The sequence below is a fragment of the Anomalospiza imberbis genome, chromosome 1 (genome assembly GCF_031753505.1).
Source record: "Anomalospiza imberbis isolate Cuckoo-Finch-1a 21T00152 chromosome 1, ASM3175350v1, whole genome shotgun sequence".
Classification (NCBI taxonomy): Eukaryota; Metazoa; Chordata; class Aves; order Passeriformes; family Viduidae; genus Anomalospiza; species Anomalospiza imberbis.
In genome coordinates this window covers 109,253,807-109,272,970 of record NC_089681.1, presented here as the reverse complement: position 1 = coordinate 109,272,970, position 19,164 = coordinate 109,253,807, and the positions used below count along the sequence as shown (strand labels likewise).

General features: G+C 37.3%; 1 protein-coding gene and 1 long non-coding RNA gene across 10 annotated transcripts in view; one reads left to right on the top strand and one right to left on the bottom strand.

The window, feature by feature from the left end:
• The window catches only part of NEK11 (NIMA related kinase 11), an 80,691-nt gene that overhangs the window by 14,718 nt on the left and 46,809 nt on the right, over positions 1-19,164 (top strand). For 4 of the 9 annotated variants that reach the window (XM_068205302.1, XM_068205321.1, XM_068205292.1 and 1 more), the window contains 4 exons: positions 2,111-2,276; positions 7,386-7,504; positions 12,531-12,595; positions 13,055-13,181. In XM_068205302.1, the coding sequence (XP_068061403.1) occupies positions 2,111-2,276; positions 7,386-7,504; positions 12,531-12,595; positions 13,055-13,181 (477 nt within the window). Of the gene's footprint in view, positions 1-2,110; positions 2,277-3,703; positions 3,780-7,385; positions 7,505-12,530; positions 12,596-13,054; positions 13,182-19,164 lie in introns of all 9 variants that reach the window. The other 5 variants (XM_068205338.1, XM_068205346.1, XM_068205357.1 and 2 more) reach the window with 4 other exon arrangements.
• LOC137482769 (uncharacterized) lies at positions 615-4,400 on the bottom strand. Its single transcript, XR_011004201.1, has 2 exons — positions 4,181-4,400; positions 615-803 (listed from the first exon to the last, which is right to left on the bottom strand). It is a non-coding gene; the product is annotated as an uncharacterized lncRNA (long non-coding RNA).

Genomic DNA, 19,164 nt, shown 5'->3' with positions numbered 1-19,164 from the left:
GAAATGGGGTAGGGTGAATTTAAGCACTCTTTAGGTGTTTTATGTATTAAAAAGTATAGTTAATTTATATGGATACGTTTCTGGCTGCAGATTTTTATTTTCCTTGTTTTTCTTCTAAAGATAACAGAAAAGAGCCACTTCAGATCTGGAGACTTCTTCATTTTCTCTGTAAGGCTTCTGATAGAACTTTGTCAATACTTAATGAATGCAGAGTTTTTTTAGTACCTGTCTTAAATATTTAAGTGTATTTACTGAAATATCATCAAAATCTTTGCAGAAACTATGAAGTCTAGTCAGGTTCTTCATATTTAATGCAGTAAAATCAAACCTTATCTACATATAGACACAGTACACACATATACCAGAGGCATGCAGATATGCCTAATCTCGATTGCATCCAAAAGTTTTCTCTCCAGAAGCAGATGCCTTCCAGCTATGGGTATGAACTAGAATTGTGTTGCAGAAAACCAGTATCTCATTTACCAGAAGTTTATTTTCTTGATTTCTTCTTCTGGGAATTAATTTAAATAATAAAAACACCTGTCATCTTGTCTGACAGCTGATGACAGCTTTAAGATCACTGAGTGACTAAGATGACAAGCTATCTGTGCACATCAACACATCAGGTTTTTATTGCTGTCTTGAGTATGCAAGAAACTTGTATTAAGTGGTCTTTAACAAGGACTCATCCTGTTTGTCAGTTCTGTGACATGAGTTTTATGAAGGAAGGGGTAAAGGCCCACGTCAGCTGAAGTTGAGGAGATTGCAGCAGGTATTGCCTGTCTGTGCTTCATGAAGCTTGTCTGCAGAGATGGAAACAGATCAAAGGGCATGTTGTTTTCATCACAATTCCTGATGGGGATTAGGCAAGTTTGTATGAAAATTCAAACATTGCTATTAAGAAGCTGATTGTTCAGACTTAGGAAAAAATTTCCTCATGAAGAAACACAGCTTTTTTTTTTTTCCCCTTAGATAAGATGAATTATTATAGTTTTATTGCTGTCATGTTTAACTACTGTAACTTTACAACCATGCTCTGTTGAGTGGGGAAATTACTAAAAGCACTGTGGAAGCTTCCCTTGAGTCTGAAACTTGTCTTTCATGTATTCAAAAGTTGGGGGAAATTCACCACTTTGTTTCAATAAAGAAACATTATATTCTCTAATAGTCTTCAATATCTCCTTCAGGAAAGACCTATGATCTATTCTTCATTAACTGGTAAAGTAAATGGAAATGGAATGTGTTGTATTGTCATTTTTTAACATTTCATCAGGAAAATCTTGGCAAAATGTGCTTTCTTATAGTGCCCTGCACTATATTTTTGTATTTTTCCCAGTCAAGTTAACAGTGAACTGCCCCATCCCAGCTTCTGTATAGAGCTAATTCTGAACTATAAATTCTCCTGTGGCACATTTGTGTGTTAAGACTGGAGAATATTAAAAATCCTTACATTTTCTGAACATTTTCCAGGGGATTTAGGGTCTTCCTAAACAAACATTAAATACTAAAGGATTAGAAATCATTCAAATAGTATAATTAGATTCCAGCCCCAAATCTAGATTTGTATTTTTCACTTATGTGCTCGGGTGAAGGACAGGCTGATATTTAGGAAAAAAAAAGGGACAAAAGGTTTTTCTGAGTTTATCACCAGAAAAACAGCCACAGAAATGTTACTCTCTGTGATTTTTCTCATGCCTCCATGGAGGGACTTGGGCAGAAGCTGCAAATGCAGTTTCTTGCTACTCCTTATTTCATATATGAATCTTGACCATATGCTCTGAGTGGGTTTGAAATCACTTAGATTTGATTTTTTGTTTATGTTTGTTATTATGCAGTAATCCATAGCACTGAAAACATGTTCTTAAGAAAACAGTGCAGTAGGTGATTAGTGGGAGAAATATTTCAAAACAGTATTCTTAATATGTTGCTTAATCTATATAGTGACTAGTATATTTGTTTGATTTTTAATGTATTCTCATTGTTTGCCCATATTTGCCTCATCAATTTCATGTTGCCAAGAGTTGGTCAATGTAACTATTTTGCATTTTGAATGTTACAAATTTTTATATTTTTCTGGTTTTATTCATATAAAGATTTTTTTTTCCTCTAGAAAGGTCCTAAAGGAAATCTCTGTTGGAAACCTAAAGCCCAATGAAACAGTTGAAGCAAATCTGGAAGCACAACTACTCTCCAATTTAGACCATCCAGCCATTGTCAAATTTTATGCAAGCTTTGTGGAGCGAGATAGTTTCTGCATTATCACTGAGTATTGTGAGGTGAGACTGAAGACATTTGGGAAAATGTGTGTATTAAAAACAGGGTCTTCTAAGAAGCCGTCTTATAAAATGTTTTAGTTTGAATTTTAGTCTTTATTTGTTGCTTGCAGCATCATCTACTACTTCTTAGGTATGCTTCTTTCAGATAAGGAATGTTACCTGCTCATTTGAGACTCATAGACAAATAAACCACAGAAGAAGAAATAGGTGATTTTAAGTGGAAGTTCATTTGGTGTTACAGGGGTTACAAGAAAGGCTTAAATGCAGACACACTGCCAGATCTGTGGGAGAACTCAGAAAGGTTGTACCACTTGTATGTGATAGGTGACAGAGGATGAGATTGTGGGCGTGGGGGCACGATATAAAATCTGATATAAATGAGGAAGGGAAAACTCTCTTGTGGTTTGGAGGTGATTACAAAAAGCTTAAGCCTGATCACATGGAAGATGAGTTTGGCAGCAACATTGGCTTTATAAAATGAAAAACAGTGGGAGTCAGAGACCAGAGTGTAGTGGATACAAAAAATATTAAAGCAGGATGTTCTACAGTATTAGAACATACTGTTCTTAAATGTTCTACCATTAATTTTTTGACTCCAGCATTTAGTTTAAGAACATTTTGCTGGAGTCTGTTGTAAAGCTTTCAAATAAGAATTTAAGCATATTTAAGCCACTTTTTTAGTAGTTTATATAAAACAAGTGCCTACTTTGTATTAAATATAAATGTGCTCTTTCAAAAAAAATCTATCATACATCAAGTGATATTTTTATGAAACTGTGAAGCAAACTCTTCAGTTGTGCTCTGCTAGACATGCTGAAATGCTTTGGAAGATAATGAACTTAGACTACTGGGTTACCTGCACACAAATCAGATTTGACTTAACTAATCACACTTCTTCAAGAATTCAGCTTTCATGGGAATAATTAAACAAGTACCATTTCTGTAATTTCTTTCTTCCTTGGAAGTTTTCTTTAGTGAAACACAGTTAAATGTATATTTATTGCTGGAATATTTAAAAATTAAATCTGAAATATTCAGTTCTGTGATACAATCCAAGTATTTGTTCACATACTATTTTAACACATGCAGAAGCTTTTTGTGCCATTCCCTGAATGTCTTACAGCTGGGGTTTGAGAATACTGTCAGCTCTTTGAGGAAATCTGGACCTCAGGACTGAAGGATTATTCTAACTGTCCAGATATTCCCATGCACTCATAGTTTTCTCTCTACTAGCACTACAAAGTGACCCAATCCCAGATCAGTTAAACATGTAGGAATTAAGGAGCCTGTTTCAGCAGCACTATAGTGTCTTTTTTTTTTTTTTTTTGGTTCACTTGCCATAAAGTTATAGGTGAATAGGAGAGAGCATGATAGCAGAGAGTAATCACAAGCATCACTCCTTGGAGCTTTGGGGTTTTTTTATGCAGGCAATATGAACTACCTTGCATGAAAACGTTTTGGTACAGAGTTACCCTAGGATCTGGGAGTCACATCCTCAAACAGGTGAGAATGTATTACAGCAAGGCAGGTGAAGGAAGAGAAAATGGATTCATTGGCTATGCATTGAATCTTTTCAGTTTTGAGTCTGCTAGGTCAGGATGACACCTGGCCCAATAGGGTGTGCTTCTGACTTTTGCCCAAAGGACAGGTTCTGTGGTATCGTTGCATTTATGCCATTGCAATATGTTTCACTAAATGTTCAGACAAGGAAAAGTACAAAGCATAGTGGCACACAGTGCTATAAAGTTTCGTTTCTATTTTAGTGGGAGTATTTCCAGAAGGTATACTTTTGTATATACTTGTCTATTACCTGCCTTTGTATGTGGTGGGATTTGGGTATTTTGACCTAAAAGATGCCTGTTTAAACCGTGCATAAATTAAGAATGAGAAAAATGTAGTGCTACCTGATCATTGCTTGGAAGTCTAGTATGTTCAATTTCTCATGCATAGAATAATTACCAGATTGGCAGTAATTGCTACTCTTGGGCAAGCTCAAAACAAAGAGCACACATTAAGTTGGCATGGAAACAGAACTACCCCCCTGAGCTCTATTCTGTTTTCTCCAAAGTACTGTGACTTATTCATTAGCCACGGTGCTATGCTCATTCTGGCGTGAGCAGCATAGAGTGAGCCTCCAGTGCAGCTGCCCCATGCTATACCTTGTCCTGTGAAAGAAAACCAGTGACATTGGTCTCCATGGCTTAGCTTGACGTCTTTTATTACAACTGAATTCAATGAAAATTACAGAAAACTATATTTGTTCTGTTTTGATCCTACTTGTTGAGTTTCTTAGACACTTTCCCCAAATCAAAATCTTATGGATAGTATAAACATTATCAGCTGAGACTGATTATAAACAAAAATGCCTTAATGAACCTTGGATTTCATTTTGTGGTACAAATTTGACTTCAATAATATACAGTTTTCACAAAGCAGTTACTTTAAAAATTGCATCTTTTTAATGTATTATAAGGCAGAACTCGTTGTACTTTTCCCCCAGACAATTATTTATGTCTCTTGACTGTGGTCTCAGCTGTGATGTGAGTACACATATGCTAAGGAAATCTGAGCAAAAGGAATAACTGAAGCAGTCAGTGCCTGTTCACGTTGTCAGCTCTAGATGCTAAGCTGTTTCAAATAATTTACTGGTGTGTTTGATACTCTGATATTTACTAAAATATCAGAGTTTATCAGAGTAAAATATTTACTCAGTAAATAGAAACTGCAGCTTGGAAACTCCATATGTACTTAATTTGTTAAATTGTTGAATTCATTATGAACTTCATTAGACTGACCTTCCAAATTGAGAAATTGGGTCAACAGTTGTTTTTTTTTTTTCAGAGTTTCACAGCAGCAGTACTTCAGCAAATCTTTTATGATGTGTTTTTGTTTTCCTTTTTTCAGACAAAAAATCAAGAGTAAATTAATTGTATGACATTGAGACCACTCTTCTCTGTTTGAAGATAAAAAGCTATGCAGTTATGTGAGGGCACATGTAGTGCATTATTCAGCTGCTTTTGTTCTCCTTAGACCTTTTGCAGGAATTGTCCCTCAGCTTCAGAGTATTCACTGCCATAACTCTGTAGGTGTTGCACTTATTTTTCTTTGTGTTTTTCATGGCAATGTGTTATCGTGAGAAGGGACACATTGGGACAGGGAGAAAAGGTGATTGGAGCCTGCTGCACTTCATCTGTCCCCACCTGGATAGTACACAGTCCCCTGAGGCCAGCAGCCAGCTGACACATGTTTGAGCATCTCCTCAGTCCTGGGCTCTGGATGGTCTGGGGCTTCTGTCTGGAACAGTTTATTTTATAATAATGACTCATTGTTTCCGAGGTGTATGAGTAGACTCAGTCACAGCCCATCTGGCTGCCATGCAATGGAGTACCCAGCAAGAACTTTCCTTTCCTTCCTCTTCTCTGCTGCAAGCAACCAGTGGGAAGCTGCTGAACATTTGGAATTGCAAAGGGGAAGCAGCTGCTAAGAGTTCCAAGTTCCCAGAAGAGCTTCTCTCTGGGCTCCAGTAGGGTGGCAGATGGAGAGCTGAACCCGTATTCCCTTCCCTAGTGTAGGAGATGATTCAGACATTTCAATTAAAAAAGTGCAGGACATTGTCAGGGAACACATTTTTGATAGATGACAAAACAGATTTGCTTTGTTTTAACACACTCACTTTGGAATGTTGTAACTTAGAACCAGAAATCCATAGAACTTACCATAAACTCATGTCAGAAGCACATGAATATATAGATCTGCAAGGACAGAATCTGCTTATTTTGTAGCAGCACTGTGAAGCACTGTGGTGCTTGGAACAGAAAAACAAGAAATGCTGAAGACATCATAAAATGGTGAGAGTCAACAGTGCAGAGGAATACAGAGATGATGATGGGGAATGATGGTACTGGTACAGTTGTACAGGCAAAATAGTTTCTTGTATATGGCACATAAAGCTTCTGATTTTATGTAGAATGTATAATGTAAAAATAATGATTTATGGGTAATAAGCTGTCCTGATGTAAGGCAATTGGTGACTAGAATGTAATCAGACTCCCAGTCCCTTTGCTCTGGGGTTAGCTATCTCAACACATTGCTTCCCATTAATGTGTATGCATTCTTATAGACAAAATTAATTTATTTTATAAACTGGATAAACAATCAGCTGACAGCCATTTGTCTATTTTTGAGCAGAAAAAATGGGTTTCCTGGAAGTCTCAAAATCCTCTTCCATTGTCTTGTTGTACAATTGGTATTTCCAAATATCTGGATTATAGTTTTCAAGTAGTCTTTTTCTGGATATATTTTCTGGTTTATTGGCACTCCCTGCTGTGTGTCCTATTGTTCCATTCCTAGTGCTACTACAAGATCAATTGTTGTTTTAATGAAGTATCGCAATAACACATGCCACGTATTCTTGAGGTTTAAATCTGCTTTGTTTCTGGTAAAAGTTTGAAAGAGGGCAAAGTGTCATAATTAAAGAGACTGTATTTTCATTCTTAAGGGAACAACATGGTTGCTTTGATGCTGACATGGTTATTATAACATAGTAAATGAGTGCCACTTGAGTGTGCAGTGTTTGACTGGAGTGGAAATGCTTTTCTCAAATTTATTAACTTATTCAGACTGGTTGAGGCAGATTAATTTTACCTACCTAAGTGTCTATGTCATAGCCAGTCAAAGTAGGCCCTCATCATAAATATTTGCAGCGAAACAGTGTTTGTACAACATGTTCCATCCCTTCCAAAGGTAGACAGCTAGATGAAAGAGGTAATTACACTAAACAGGTGTGTGTTCCTTTGTGTTGCCTGTAAAGGTTTGGGATGACCTGCTCAGATGCTGAAGTTGGGTGACATGAAGGAAGAACTGTTTGAAACTTTGGTGATCTTGTGTAACACTAAGAAAAAATGACAAAGCCAGACTGGTTGGTACCATTTTGATCCTCACTTGTGTATGCTTTTGGTGCTGGGAGAGTTCAGAATTCACATGCATATGTTGATTTTACAGACCGACATGATAGGATGCCTGAAGGCCTAGGGGTCTTGTACTATGATGAAGGAGATAGCATTTTGAAAACTTACTTTAAATGTACAAATATGTTGTGATATTTTTCAGGGTGGAGATCTAGACTTTAAAATTCAAGAGTACAGAGATTCTGGGAAGATGTTCACTCAAAGTCAAATAATAGACTGGTTTATACAGTTGTTACTCGGAGTCAACTATATGCATGAAAGGTACAGTCATTTGATATGAGAGCATTTAGCTTGGGAGGGGAGTGAATGGACTTACCGTCTAGTTGGAGGTATTCAAACAGAAATGAAAGTTCTGTTCACCAAACACTGGAGTTAGTTTAGGTCAGATACCTCAAGTGTACTTAATTATCTACCCCGCAGGAGCATTGTGTATTACATCTCCTAGCAGTACAATGGTAAATGTCTTCCAGCACATAGACACACTTTTTTTCAGAGCCAAATGGAAAATGGAGCACAGTTGAAATAGTTCAATATTGTTAGAAGAAAATGGATTAAAATGTAAAAACAAAGTCGTCTTTTTAGAGTGGAGTCAAGAAGCACGTCCTGCGTGTATTTAATGTGAAGCATCCAATAGACATGCTTGATTGACTCCCAGTACAATCAGTGAAGTTATGAACATTTGAGAAGAGATGTCACTTTTAACAGCACATCAAAGATTAACTTAAAAAATTACTGCAGGTCATATAGATATGAGGAGATGACACATGGTTGGAGCAGGGGTAATGTATATAGATGAATACCCACCTGGTCATCTCATGAGTGTAACTCTTGCCTGCAGTGTGATTTGGGCAGGATGACTGCAGTGATGGAAAGATTTCCCTTATTGCCAGTATGCTGGACATGTATAATGCCTGTCTGGTCCCTTTCTACATCATCCTTTGCAGAGATTGGGCAAAATTTGCTTGCCTGAATTTTCGGTGCAACCAAGCAGTAGGTAGAGAGGTCGCCTGTCGTCAAGAGCAACGGTTCCTGAGTTGAACTGAAGTGTGTGGGATGTGTTTGACCTAAACTGATGGATGCCTAATGAGTTTTTTGCCTGTGTCAGATTGTAGAGGGGAGACAGCAGAGTGAATTGCTGTCCAAGATGCAAGAGCATTTTTGTTCCTAAATGCCAATTTTGGCTTGTACATGAAATGCTGCCCTGCCAGTGGTGGGAGGACACAAAGAGAACTCCCTTGGGATGCTGTGCTCTTCAGCATTCGCTTCAGGCCAAGAGGACAGAGGGAAATGGAAATAAAAATCCTGACAGTTTAACAAAACTATTAGTGTGATTTGGGGTTTTTTCCCTTCCTTGAGCTTCAGTTATCAACTTATCATGAAAAGTTTTGGTGCCCTGGAAAGTCCCCTTTTAGCGAAATCCCTTCTTTAACATAGGTGTTTAGGAGATGCATTGTGCAGAATAATGCAGCATAATAATATAAACATTGCATTTGGACTGATGGTCATTGTAGGCCCCTTCCAACTGAACTACTTTATTTTATTCTGTGAGTTATTCTTTTTGTCTTTCATTTTCTGTATTTTCTTATTCCTCTTTTGTCTCTTCTCTCTATTTTACTTATCTTCTACCTGTTCTCAAACAAATCTTTAAAATCAAATAAGATACTAAAAATAAACTTTATTTGGTAAATATCTATATAAAATTTGGTTTCCTGAGAAGTCAGTTCATTCTCCAATTAAAGCAATTTGATTTTCCAAACAGGATTTTATTTTCTCCTTTTCAGTCATAGCTAATAGTACCTCTCCAGGCACTTACAAATAACTTGACATTTTTAATTTATATATGTTTATTTGTATTTTATGTTATTTGGCTGTGTGTATATAGCTTTTTTCTTATTAGTATAGAGTCAAATAGTAGCTTAAATGGAAAAGGTTAGGCTTAAAATAATTTAAAACTACCTACAGAAATTTGAAATACTAAAACATAATAACAGCCCTCTGTTTCTGTGTAGAAGAGTCATGCATGATTTCTTCTCTACTGACATGGAAAAAAGCTCTAATATATGTTTGAATTATATTGTAACGCAAAGAAAGCTTTTCCCTAGAATTAGAGGCTTGAAGTGTTTACAGCCTGTGGGTTGGTCCTTCCCCCATGCCATTCCTAAGAAAATTCAGATTTTGTGGATGTGATGTTTCTTTTTTTCCAGAGCAGCAAAAATTATTATTTATGGTTTTAAACATAGACTATTCACTTATCCTTCTTACACAACTTCAGTTCCACACTTTTTGAAAACTCTTATGCTGGAAACTTAATGTAATTTTTATTTACTTGAAACTTGAAAACAAAGTTATCTAGAAATAGATTTGATCCTTATGTGTCTTTGATATAAAGAAAGGGAGAAGTAAAAGAGAGATAGCACAGTTCAATGGTCTTATCTCAATGGAGACCTTTAGCATGAGACACCTGTAGTATCTCATAGTACACATAGCCCATTGCATGTCAGTGCACAAAATTAATCCCGCAGCAATCAGGCAATGAGGCCATTGATTAATTTAACCTCAATTTGAATAAGGCTGACCATTATGTTACCCATCATTTTGCTAACCTTTATGAAGAATTTGCAAACAGATTTTTATAAGCTTACTCTTTATGCAAAGAGCAGATAATGCAGGGTTCAGACTTACACAGAGCCTCTTACTCTTCTGCAGAGTTCTTCAGATAGAGGAAAGAGAGACTAATTGTGCATGATTTCACAGCAGTGATGTACTTCAGCTTCACTTGCAGCTCATTCTGTTGCAGCCAAAGCTTCCTTCAAGGAGGCTGCCCGCTGCTCATGGCTTCTTCTGTTCTTTTGTGACTGTGAGCCAGCAAGCAGGTACTCTACAGAACCTAGATAGGGGTATATTTACAGCCCAGATTTGAAACTGTCCTCAAGTGTTAATTTTTGCCCAAAATAACTACTCAATAACCACTTCACTGTCCATCAAGTACAGTTTTGCTGGAGCCCAGTTAATTCGTGTTGCCTTTATAGGTCTGTCTTTTCCTACAATAAAAAAGTTGCTCTCTTTCTTTAACAGGATTTACAGTGCAGGCTTGACATTAATTTCTTTCTAGTATTAAAGAATTCTTTTCAGGTAAGATTTCACCTGGTACCTTGCTTATCTTCAGACATATCATAGCAGAGTAAGTTGCATTGCAGTGAGAGATATCATCATGGAAAGCTGAAAATATCACCCCAAATATTTCTTTTTCATATGTGATGCATATGAAAGCATCTTATAATTTTTGGTAATGCAAATAAAATACATAACATTTTCATCAATGTGTTGCAAGGTTACAGTAGCATTACATTGTAATTCGAACTAATGTGACACAAACATATTTTTTTCATCTCCTTTTCAAATCATATGCTACTTAAAGCTTTCTGGATCATTCTTTTACTTCACTATACCTGTTATTAAAATAATAGATATTCAGGAACGTTTCAGGTTCAAAAATGCTGTGGTTGTATTTCTGCAAAGGAATACTATTAAAAGAAGGTTGAAATCTAGCAATTCTCAGCAACAATATGCAAGAATAATTTAACTCAGTCAAAGCAAGGTCTTTTAAAGGATCTGTGATGAATGGTAAGAAAAGTCCTTATGAATCTCAATTAACACAGCAAGATTTCTGTAAAAGTGTGTGTGTGTGTATGTATATATACAGACATATATATACGTATGAAAGAATAACAAATATCACCTTAGTTTAATTTCCGTACTGATGTATTGTATGAGTGTATGTGTATTGCTCACAGAAGTTGTCAAATAGAGAACAAATTTTTTATAAACAATATTTTATAAACATGGGTGGAGGCATATTTAATACAACTTTCATTTTTCCCAATGTGCAAATATTTTCTACTGAAAGGTATTCCTTTCAGGAAAAAAAAAATTAAAAGAAAAAGAAGTGAAAAAGATTGCTATAAGAAACATGAAGAACTCTTTTCCTTCACCCATAGAAATAGAAATTTCTCTTTTTCACCCATAAAAATAGAAATTTTTCTTTTTTCATTTGTGAACTCAGAATATTAAATTGCATATTTTTTTCTCATCTTGTAAAAAATATTTTCAAATGAATTGTGGACAAAATTGGGTATTTAAATTGTGCTGTAGAACACATATTTTCTAATCTTAATGTAGAAACTCATTTGGAAATAATTTCATTATGTCAGTGCCTAAGACTTTTATAATTGAAATTTGAGATAATACTTGAGGATTGCTCAAAACTTTGAAATTTTTGTACCATATTTGGTTTTTCTGCCCTCAAAAATCATAAAGCATCAGTTTCTTTATTTACATGATCTAAATGGCTGAATGACTACTGTATTTGCATTAGCAAATACAGTTTTTGTAGCCAGTATGTACCAAATGCTATTCTAACCTCCTCCTGAGCAGAGCTGATGACTAAGCCTGTGTGTTAGTAATCATTTCAATAGTGGACAAATTCTAGTATAGGTGAGGTTATAGGCAACAATGTTTTTAGAAGAGTTATTAACAAGAATTAATTTAGAGTATGTTTTGTATACCGCAGGGGTACTTTGTTTTCCTAAGGGGCTGCAGAATTCCTGTCACACATGTAAGACTTACAGAAATTAAGAAGGTTCTGTATATCCTTACATGGTGTGTTGCTTATAATGGTTTATTTTTTTTTCAAACTCTGATGGAAAAATAAGTTTGTTAAATCTAATTGTTCTTTTCCTTTTCCTTTTCATCTTTGTCTTTGTAAAGTTCTTTCATTTTCCACACTGTTACTGTAAAAAATTGAACTACTAGCTTAGGCTATATACATATTTGTCTTTGAAGTAATATTTTTGCTCTGTATTTTCTTCCCTTAGCTTTGAGAAACTCTTTTTGCTGTTTCTCTCATCTGTTATTCTCTTGTGTGGCATCTCATTCTCCTGGCAGAAAATAAGATGTAATGCTCTTAAGGCAAGTCAGATAGGAAGACTTGCCTTACTCCCTTCCTTGGCAGCTCATGCTGTGTCTGTATCTGTATTCTTAAGCTGGGATTCCCAGGTATATTTTTATTATCCTGCTTAGGCTCTCATCCTGCATGTAGATGCTTGTGAACGCACCTCTGTGAAGCTCCTTAATGCCATTGTCCATGGCAGATTGTCGCTGGCTGTTAGACTCTAGCAGTGGTGGGCTGGCCTTTCTGAAAAGGGCTGAAGTTTAGTACCTGAAATACTTAACACATGACTCTGAATGATTCCAGTTGGGTGAGGTTGAATTTCCTTTTCTATTCCAGACGGATACTTCACAGGGATTTGAAAGCCAAGAATATATTTTTGAAAGATAATCTTCTTAAAATTGGTGAGATTTCCATACTTTTAAAGATATATTTTCATGTGATAGAACAGTCCAGTAGACATTTTGTCAGTAAGGAGATTTAAAGAAAATCATGTCAGAAATAGCATTTTGATTTGTAGTCCAGCATTTGTTTGACAGACACAGGAGAGGCACTGAAGTCTCTAGCCTTGGGAATGCTTCAAGCTTGGCTGGACCTGGACCTGAGCAGCCCCATTTAACTTTGGGCCAGGGGTTTGAATTGGACGACCTTGTGAAGCCTCTTCAAACCCACATTGTTCTGTGATATTATGCTTTTGTGGTGTTTTTATTTTGAAGAAGTGCAGAAAATAGGTTTTCCCATTTTTTTAAAAATACTAGCAGAATTTTCTGGATCTACAGTCACTTTATCATGTCTGACAATAAAAAAATATATGAATACATGTGTTTATATTACTTGATTATTGTTTCTACTGATATTTTTAGGAGACTTTGGAGTTTCTTGTCTTTTGATGGGTTCATGTGATCTTGCAACTACTTTTACTGGGACACCATACTACATGAGTCCAGAAGTACTGAAGCACAAGGGATATAATACAAAATCTGACATTTGGTGAGTAGTCATAATGCTATTTTAATTGGATTAGGCATTTAGCTCCACTAAAACTATTTCAGGACACTAGGTTCAAATGTTGCAATCTGAAGCCTTGCCCTTTGTGTTAAGAAGCATGTAGTTGGCTGTTATTCTGGGTTTTCTGAGACTTTAAAGGAGAATAAGATTCAGGTCCACTCTCTGATGTGATACAGGATGGTTGTAGACAAAGTTCAGGTTTTTCTAGGAAGGGGGAAATCTCTTTTTTTCTTGAATTGAAATAGATTAATTGAAAGAAGCAACTTTCTGTGAAACTTTAGGTGGATGAGCAAAGAGTGATTCTGTCTGAGAGGATAGCAGAAGGACCTTCTTAGGAACTAAATTAAGAAACATTAGCAAATGTTAAAAGAAAGAAAGTGTTTGGAAATGGAGCTAAAATTAGAATAACTGTGGTGTTAGAATAGAAATAAAAAGGCACTCTGTTTTAGAAGAGGCTCAAAGGTAGAAAGAAAATGTTAGTTCTGCATTTAGATGGCACAAATTCTTGAGATCAGGACTTCTGAGGTGATGATTAAAGGATCAAGTTTAGGAGCTGAGGTTGAAAGACTTTAGGAAACTTCTAGGTGTGCAGGTACACTTCCAATTCTTCTAATTCGAAGAATGCTTTTTTTGGAATGGTGAAAATATCTGGCTTGTTTATATGTGTGTCCTAAAGCATCTCATGTTTTAAGATTATCGTTAAAATTGTTGAGTTTTTAAATTTTGTATAGTATTATAATAGTATTTTATTTAAGGGGCTTTGTTTCTTTTATGAGTTTTTATTTTTTTTTCCTGTAGGTATGTATATCAGAAGATTAATTTTTTTAATAAATGTTTCAAACCAGGAAAGTTCCTTTGTAAAACATTTGGCCCCTGGAATATAGTTTGATTGCTTGATAATTTACTCTAGCTTTATCTCAGTTCTGCCTTCCAAAATATACTTGTGGCTGCAGGATATAATTCTAAAAGTAGAGAACAATCATCTGTATTTTCAAGTGGTAGCAACCATTTTTCACAGTTGACATATTCAGTCCAGTCAATGGATATGTCAGGAATCTCATCTCATGGCCTTTGTAGCTGACTGCTATGGATTTGATGTCAGATTCTCTCTTGTTCATCTGTAGCAAATATCAGTTAATACATGTAGTCAATAAAAATATATTGGGAGAAGATTTCAAATAATGTCAAAACAAATGAATAGACAGGGAAGCCCACCTTTTGTGCTCTTCTACTGTAATGAATAATTTATTTTATTGCAGTGCAAATAGAAAGTAAAATGCATGTTTAAGTTCTATTTGTGGTTACTAGTGTCAATCCATATAGGTCATTGAAATTGTATAGAGTAAGCATAATCAGAGTTTGGTCCAATACTTTTATAAATGCTCTCTTGATCACACTTTCAAAATTTACAAAAACACAGAAAAAAAGCCCCCCATTCCAAACTCAGTAGCTACCAGCTTTCTGCTATACTTTCTGCCTTCTGTGATCTTTCCAAAGCATTACCAAGAGCACTCACATGAGGATGAAACTGCCTTCAGCAGGAGCTTCTTGGCCCTCACTACAGGGCCACTAAGGAGGAGGTGTGCCCTGACTTAGTACTTCCCTAGCCCACAAACCCCTTCTTTTTTTTAAGCCAGGAAACTCTTCTGATCTGGACTCGTGTTTGATTGGTACTCTTGTCTTTTAATCTTTTAATAATGATTCTATTTGATTTTTTTTCCTCTGCCTCCATTTAACAGGGGCCAAAAGACAAGAGGGCACTGAGCTTACAGGGGAGCCCACCCTGGAGGCTCCAGGTGAGATGAAGTCCTTGGGCCACTGTGCAGGAGGTTCAGCTGCTCATGAAGGATCGAAGACTCAGAATGCTTTGGGTTGGAAGGGCCTTTAAAGCTCATCTCATTCCAACTCCCCTGCTGTGGGCAGGGACACCTTCCACTCAATGAGGCTGCTCAAAGACTCTTCCAGCCTGGCCTTGAACTCTCTCTCAGTTTGAAGTTGTTACCCCTTGTCCTATGATTACACACCTTTGTAAAAAGTCTCTCTCTGGCTCTCTGTCACTTTATGTGCTGCAAGTTGCTCAAAGGTCCCTCTGGAACCTTCTCTTCTCCAGGCTGAACAACCCCAACTCTCTCAGCCTGAATCTATGGAAGGCGTGTTTCGGCCCTCAGATCATCTTTGTGTACCTTCTCTGGACTTGCCTCAACAGGTCTGCATCCTTCTCATCTTGAGGGCCCAGAGCTGGACACAGTACTCCATGTGAGGTCTCAGAATAGTAGAGTAGAGGGAAGAATATCCTTCCTCAGCCTGCTGGTGACCCTGCATCTGATGCAGCCCAGGGTGTGGTTGGCTTTCTGGGCTCTCAGCACACATTGCCAAGTTATGTTGAGCTCTTCATCAAGCAACATCCCCCATGTCCTCCTCCTCAGGCTTCCCTTTCCATTCTCTGCCCAGTCTCTATTTGTGACCTAAGTGCAGGACCTTGCAATTTGCCTTGTACTCCATAAGGTTGGCACAAGCCCACCTCTCAAGTCTTCCAAGGTCCCTCTGGATGATAGCCCTTCCTTCCAGCCTGTCGACCATACCACACAGCTTGTCAGCAAACTTGCTGAAGATACACTCAATCCCTCTGTCTGTGTTGCTGACAGAGATGTTAAACAGCACTGTTTGTTGACCCCTGAGGAATTTCAAAGAGTTGCCCAAGTCTTTTATATGTAGCTGAAGTGATATTCTCTCTTCAGACTTGTCTTTCTGATCTCCAGCAGGACGCAAAAATTCACACACAAAAATTCAGACTTACAAGTGTTCCCATGTTAAATGTAAGATAATGTAAAATATCTTCTGGAAGACAGTTCTTGCTATCGTACCTTGTTATTGTGATCCTCTCACTGTTCAGTTCAGTTCATTGGAAAGACCTTAATTTCTGCTGCCTTAATGATGTGTTCTAAAGAGACACTGTGCTTTTCAGGTTCACTGAAACATTCTGCAACTGGCTTTTCAAAACTGGCTTGAATATTCACAGTGCAGCAGCTGGTACAAGAAGTATTTTCCTTTATAGTCCAAGGTCATTAGATGGGGAAAAGCTTCATGTTTTACAGTTTTTCCCCATGGAAGTTCTGCAGTTGGTCTCAGAGAAGTGGCAGCATTTATATTTTTCTTCAGTTGAAATGTCCGGGCTGGAGTTCTTTGTTATTCCAGCCTTTATGTCGAATCTAAATTCAGATGAGGCAAATTAAAGTTGGCTCACGTGTTTTCCTCAGCATCCCTGAGCCTGGACTGTCCAGGCCATGCGAGAAAACTTTTGCAGATGACACAGTCTGTGGTTTCCTCCTATCCAGACAAGAAGGTTCTTCATGGATCTGATCTCAGTTTGGCAGTTCACCCCCCTCTCTGTCCACGGGTGCTTCCCAGTGTAGATCCGGCAGACGGAGCAGAGTCAGAGCAGTGCGGCAGCTGAGCGAGACAGAGCGAGCCCAAGAGGCCAGACTGGCTCAGGGGTCAGTCTCTGATGTGTGTGTGTTTGCCACTGGGGCTCACTGGTAGCCCAGCCCAGTGTGACCCCGAGGTGCTGCTGTGCCGCTGGCCTGGTGTCCCTTCCTGCCCTCACACACCCTGTGGTGACACTGGAGCTGTTGGGGCTCGGCCGACATTGCCGTGCCTCCAGTGCCATGGCAGAGACAAAGCGATGTCACAATCACATGTAAATCCATTGTTCTCTGTCTTCCATCAAGTACTGTCAGATTTTGACAGGTGATTTGTCTGTTGTGTTTGGGTAAATTGTGCTGCCCACACCACAGATCTTGAGGCTTTTGTCTTATTGTGCTTGCTTGTCTATACTTTCCCCCCACATTGTCTTTTTCTTTTATATTAACAATCAAAATATGAAGCAATGTGAAGGCTGAGGGGATGGGGCTGAGGAAGACAGCAGCTGGGAGTTCTCATTTAAGGGCTGATGAGTGAGTATTGAGGAAATTAAATTCAGAGAAATATTCCTCACAGATTCTGAAGCAAATGACTTCTTAAGACCTTCTGATATTATCAGACTAAGAGATATAAGCCTTAAAGGTATATGCATTTACATTATCTGACTTTTGAAGTTGAATTTAAAGCTAACTTGGATCTTATAACCTTTGAGGAATTGTAAAGTTTTTTACCAAAGATCAGAAGATGTTAAAAGAATGACAGTATTTACGTAAGCAACATAAACCTCGAAAAAACCTCAGGGTTTCTCCAAAGAAGGAGGAGTTAGAAGTCTGTCAGTTGAGATTGAGGAGAACACATTGAAGCCTGTCCAGATGCTCCATTTTATGATGTAATTGAGCATAAGTAGCTTCAACATGAACTTGTAATGCCACAATTTTGCTGAAATTATGTGCTCTTTGGGAACTTTATCAAATCTATTTGTTAATATAGGGAGTTGTCAAAGCAAATGTGCTGGCTGGCTGGTTTAATGACCATTTTAGAATTTTATGACATTGGCACTTACGCAGGCTAAGATTATAAAAGTAATTAAATTATATGTTTGGATCATGTGTGGATTGCTTATGGGAATTGGGAAGCAATTTCCTCCTGCTCCTCACAAGGTTCTTAGAACAGAAATATAGGAACACAACTGAGAAATGCAGTTTTGAGTGAAAGGCTTGCCTGTTATTTCTTTGGGTGTTTGCAGCTCAGCAGCGCTCTTGGGAAGAAATAGCCTTGTTCAGGAACCCAGGGCAGCATTTCGCAGCTTAGGAGATATTTATTTAATTTCAAAGGTTTTGATCCTGCAGAAAGAAACTTTATTCTTTTTCCTTCATTTTTCTTTACTTTTTCCCCTTTTTTTTCTTTCATGGGACAGATGGGATTTTCCCTGGATAGCCTGTTCACAGCCCTGGCTGCAGCAGAATGCCCTGGGCATTCTTTTAATCTTTCTCCACCACAGGTGTAGTCAGAGTACTAAACTAGAAGAATAAATCAGCTTCCCTGATGTGTCAAATCCCGTGTTCCTAAAGGCTCATTAAACAATTTCTAGCTGCCAGAATCAAGCAGCTTCCAAAACATATTGATTCTGCAAAAAGAAATAATAGTACCGTCTGTCAGGTTGGGATTTTCCTTCTTTATTTCTTCTCTCTGGCAGATTTCCATTTTTATTTGATGCTTTCAGATGCTGTGTGAACAAGGTTTTTTTTTTGTTGTTCTTTTTGCTTAAGTATTTTCTCACGTGGTAATTATCTTGTTTCAGAGTTCGAACATACATCGTAAATACAGATTATTATCTGTGTCTCACTGTTTACTGATTTTGAAAGTTTGAAAGCTGTTTGACAGTTAAATCTTTAAAAAACCTAGGCAACCATTTATTTACTTCAGTAGTTGTTCTTTAGTTGGTTCTTAGCAAAAATGCTCTGCTAATGGTTTTCACATACTTGCTTGAAAAGTAGCAGTCAGTGGAGTCCCCCCCCATTCTCTCTCTTCTTCCCTATTTGCACTGAATGTAGAGCCCGGGTTTCACGTTTAAAATTACTTGCTCATGTTCTTTTATTGCCAGATGGACCAAAACAACTCCTCTTCTTTAACCAAATTGAATAATTGACACTTTATTCATTATTTGCTTCCAAAGATTTTTATACTGCTGTCCTGACAGCCATTCACCCATACATATTTCTTAACATTATGCTTTATTTTCTTACTTCTTCTGGAATCACAGATTAAATTATAAAATTTAAAAAGTCAGATACAAAGATATTTAAGCTGGTTGCTTAGATGAGCCTTGGCCTGTATCTGGCTCTCACCAGAATTTTCTATCACCTTGATCAAGTCAATCATTTATCACGTCAGCACCCCTGACTGGACAAAGAGCTGAGCATCCTGCAAGGCCTGCAAAAGTCAACTCCCTTATTTTTTTCAAAAAAACGTTCTTCAGACAGAACTCAGCTGAAGTGGAAACTGTTATGAACAGTCATTATATAAAATTATTATGAGAGTATTT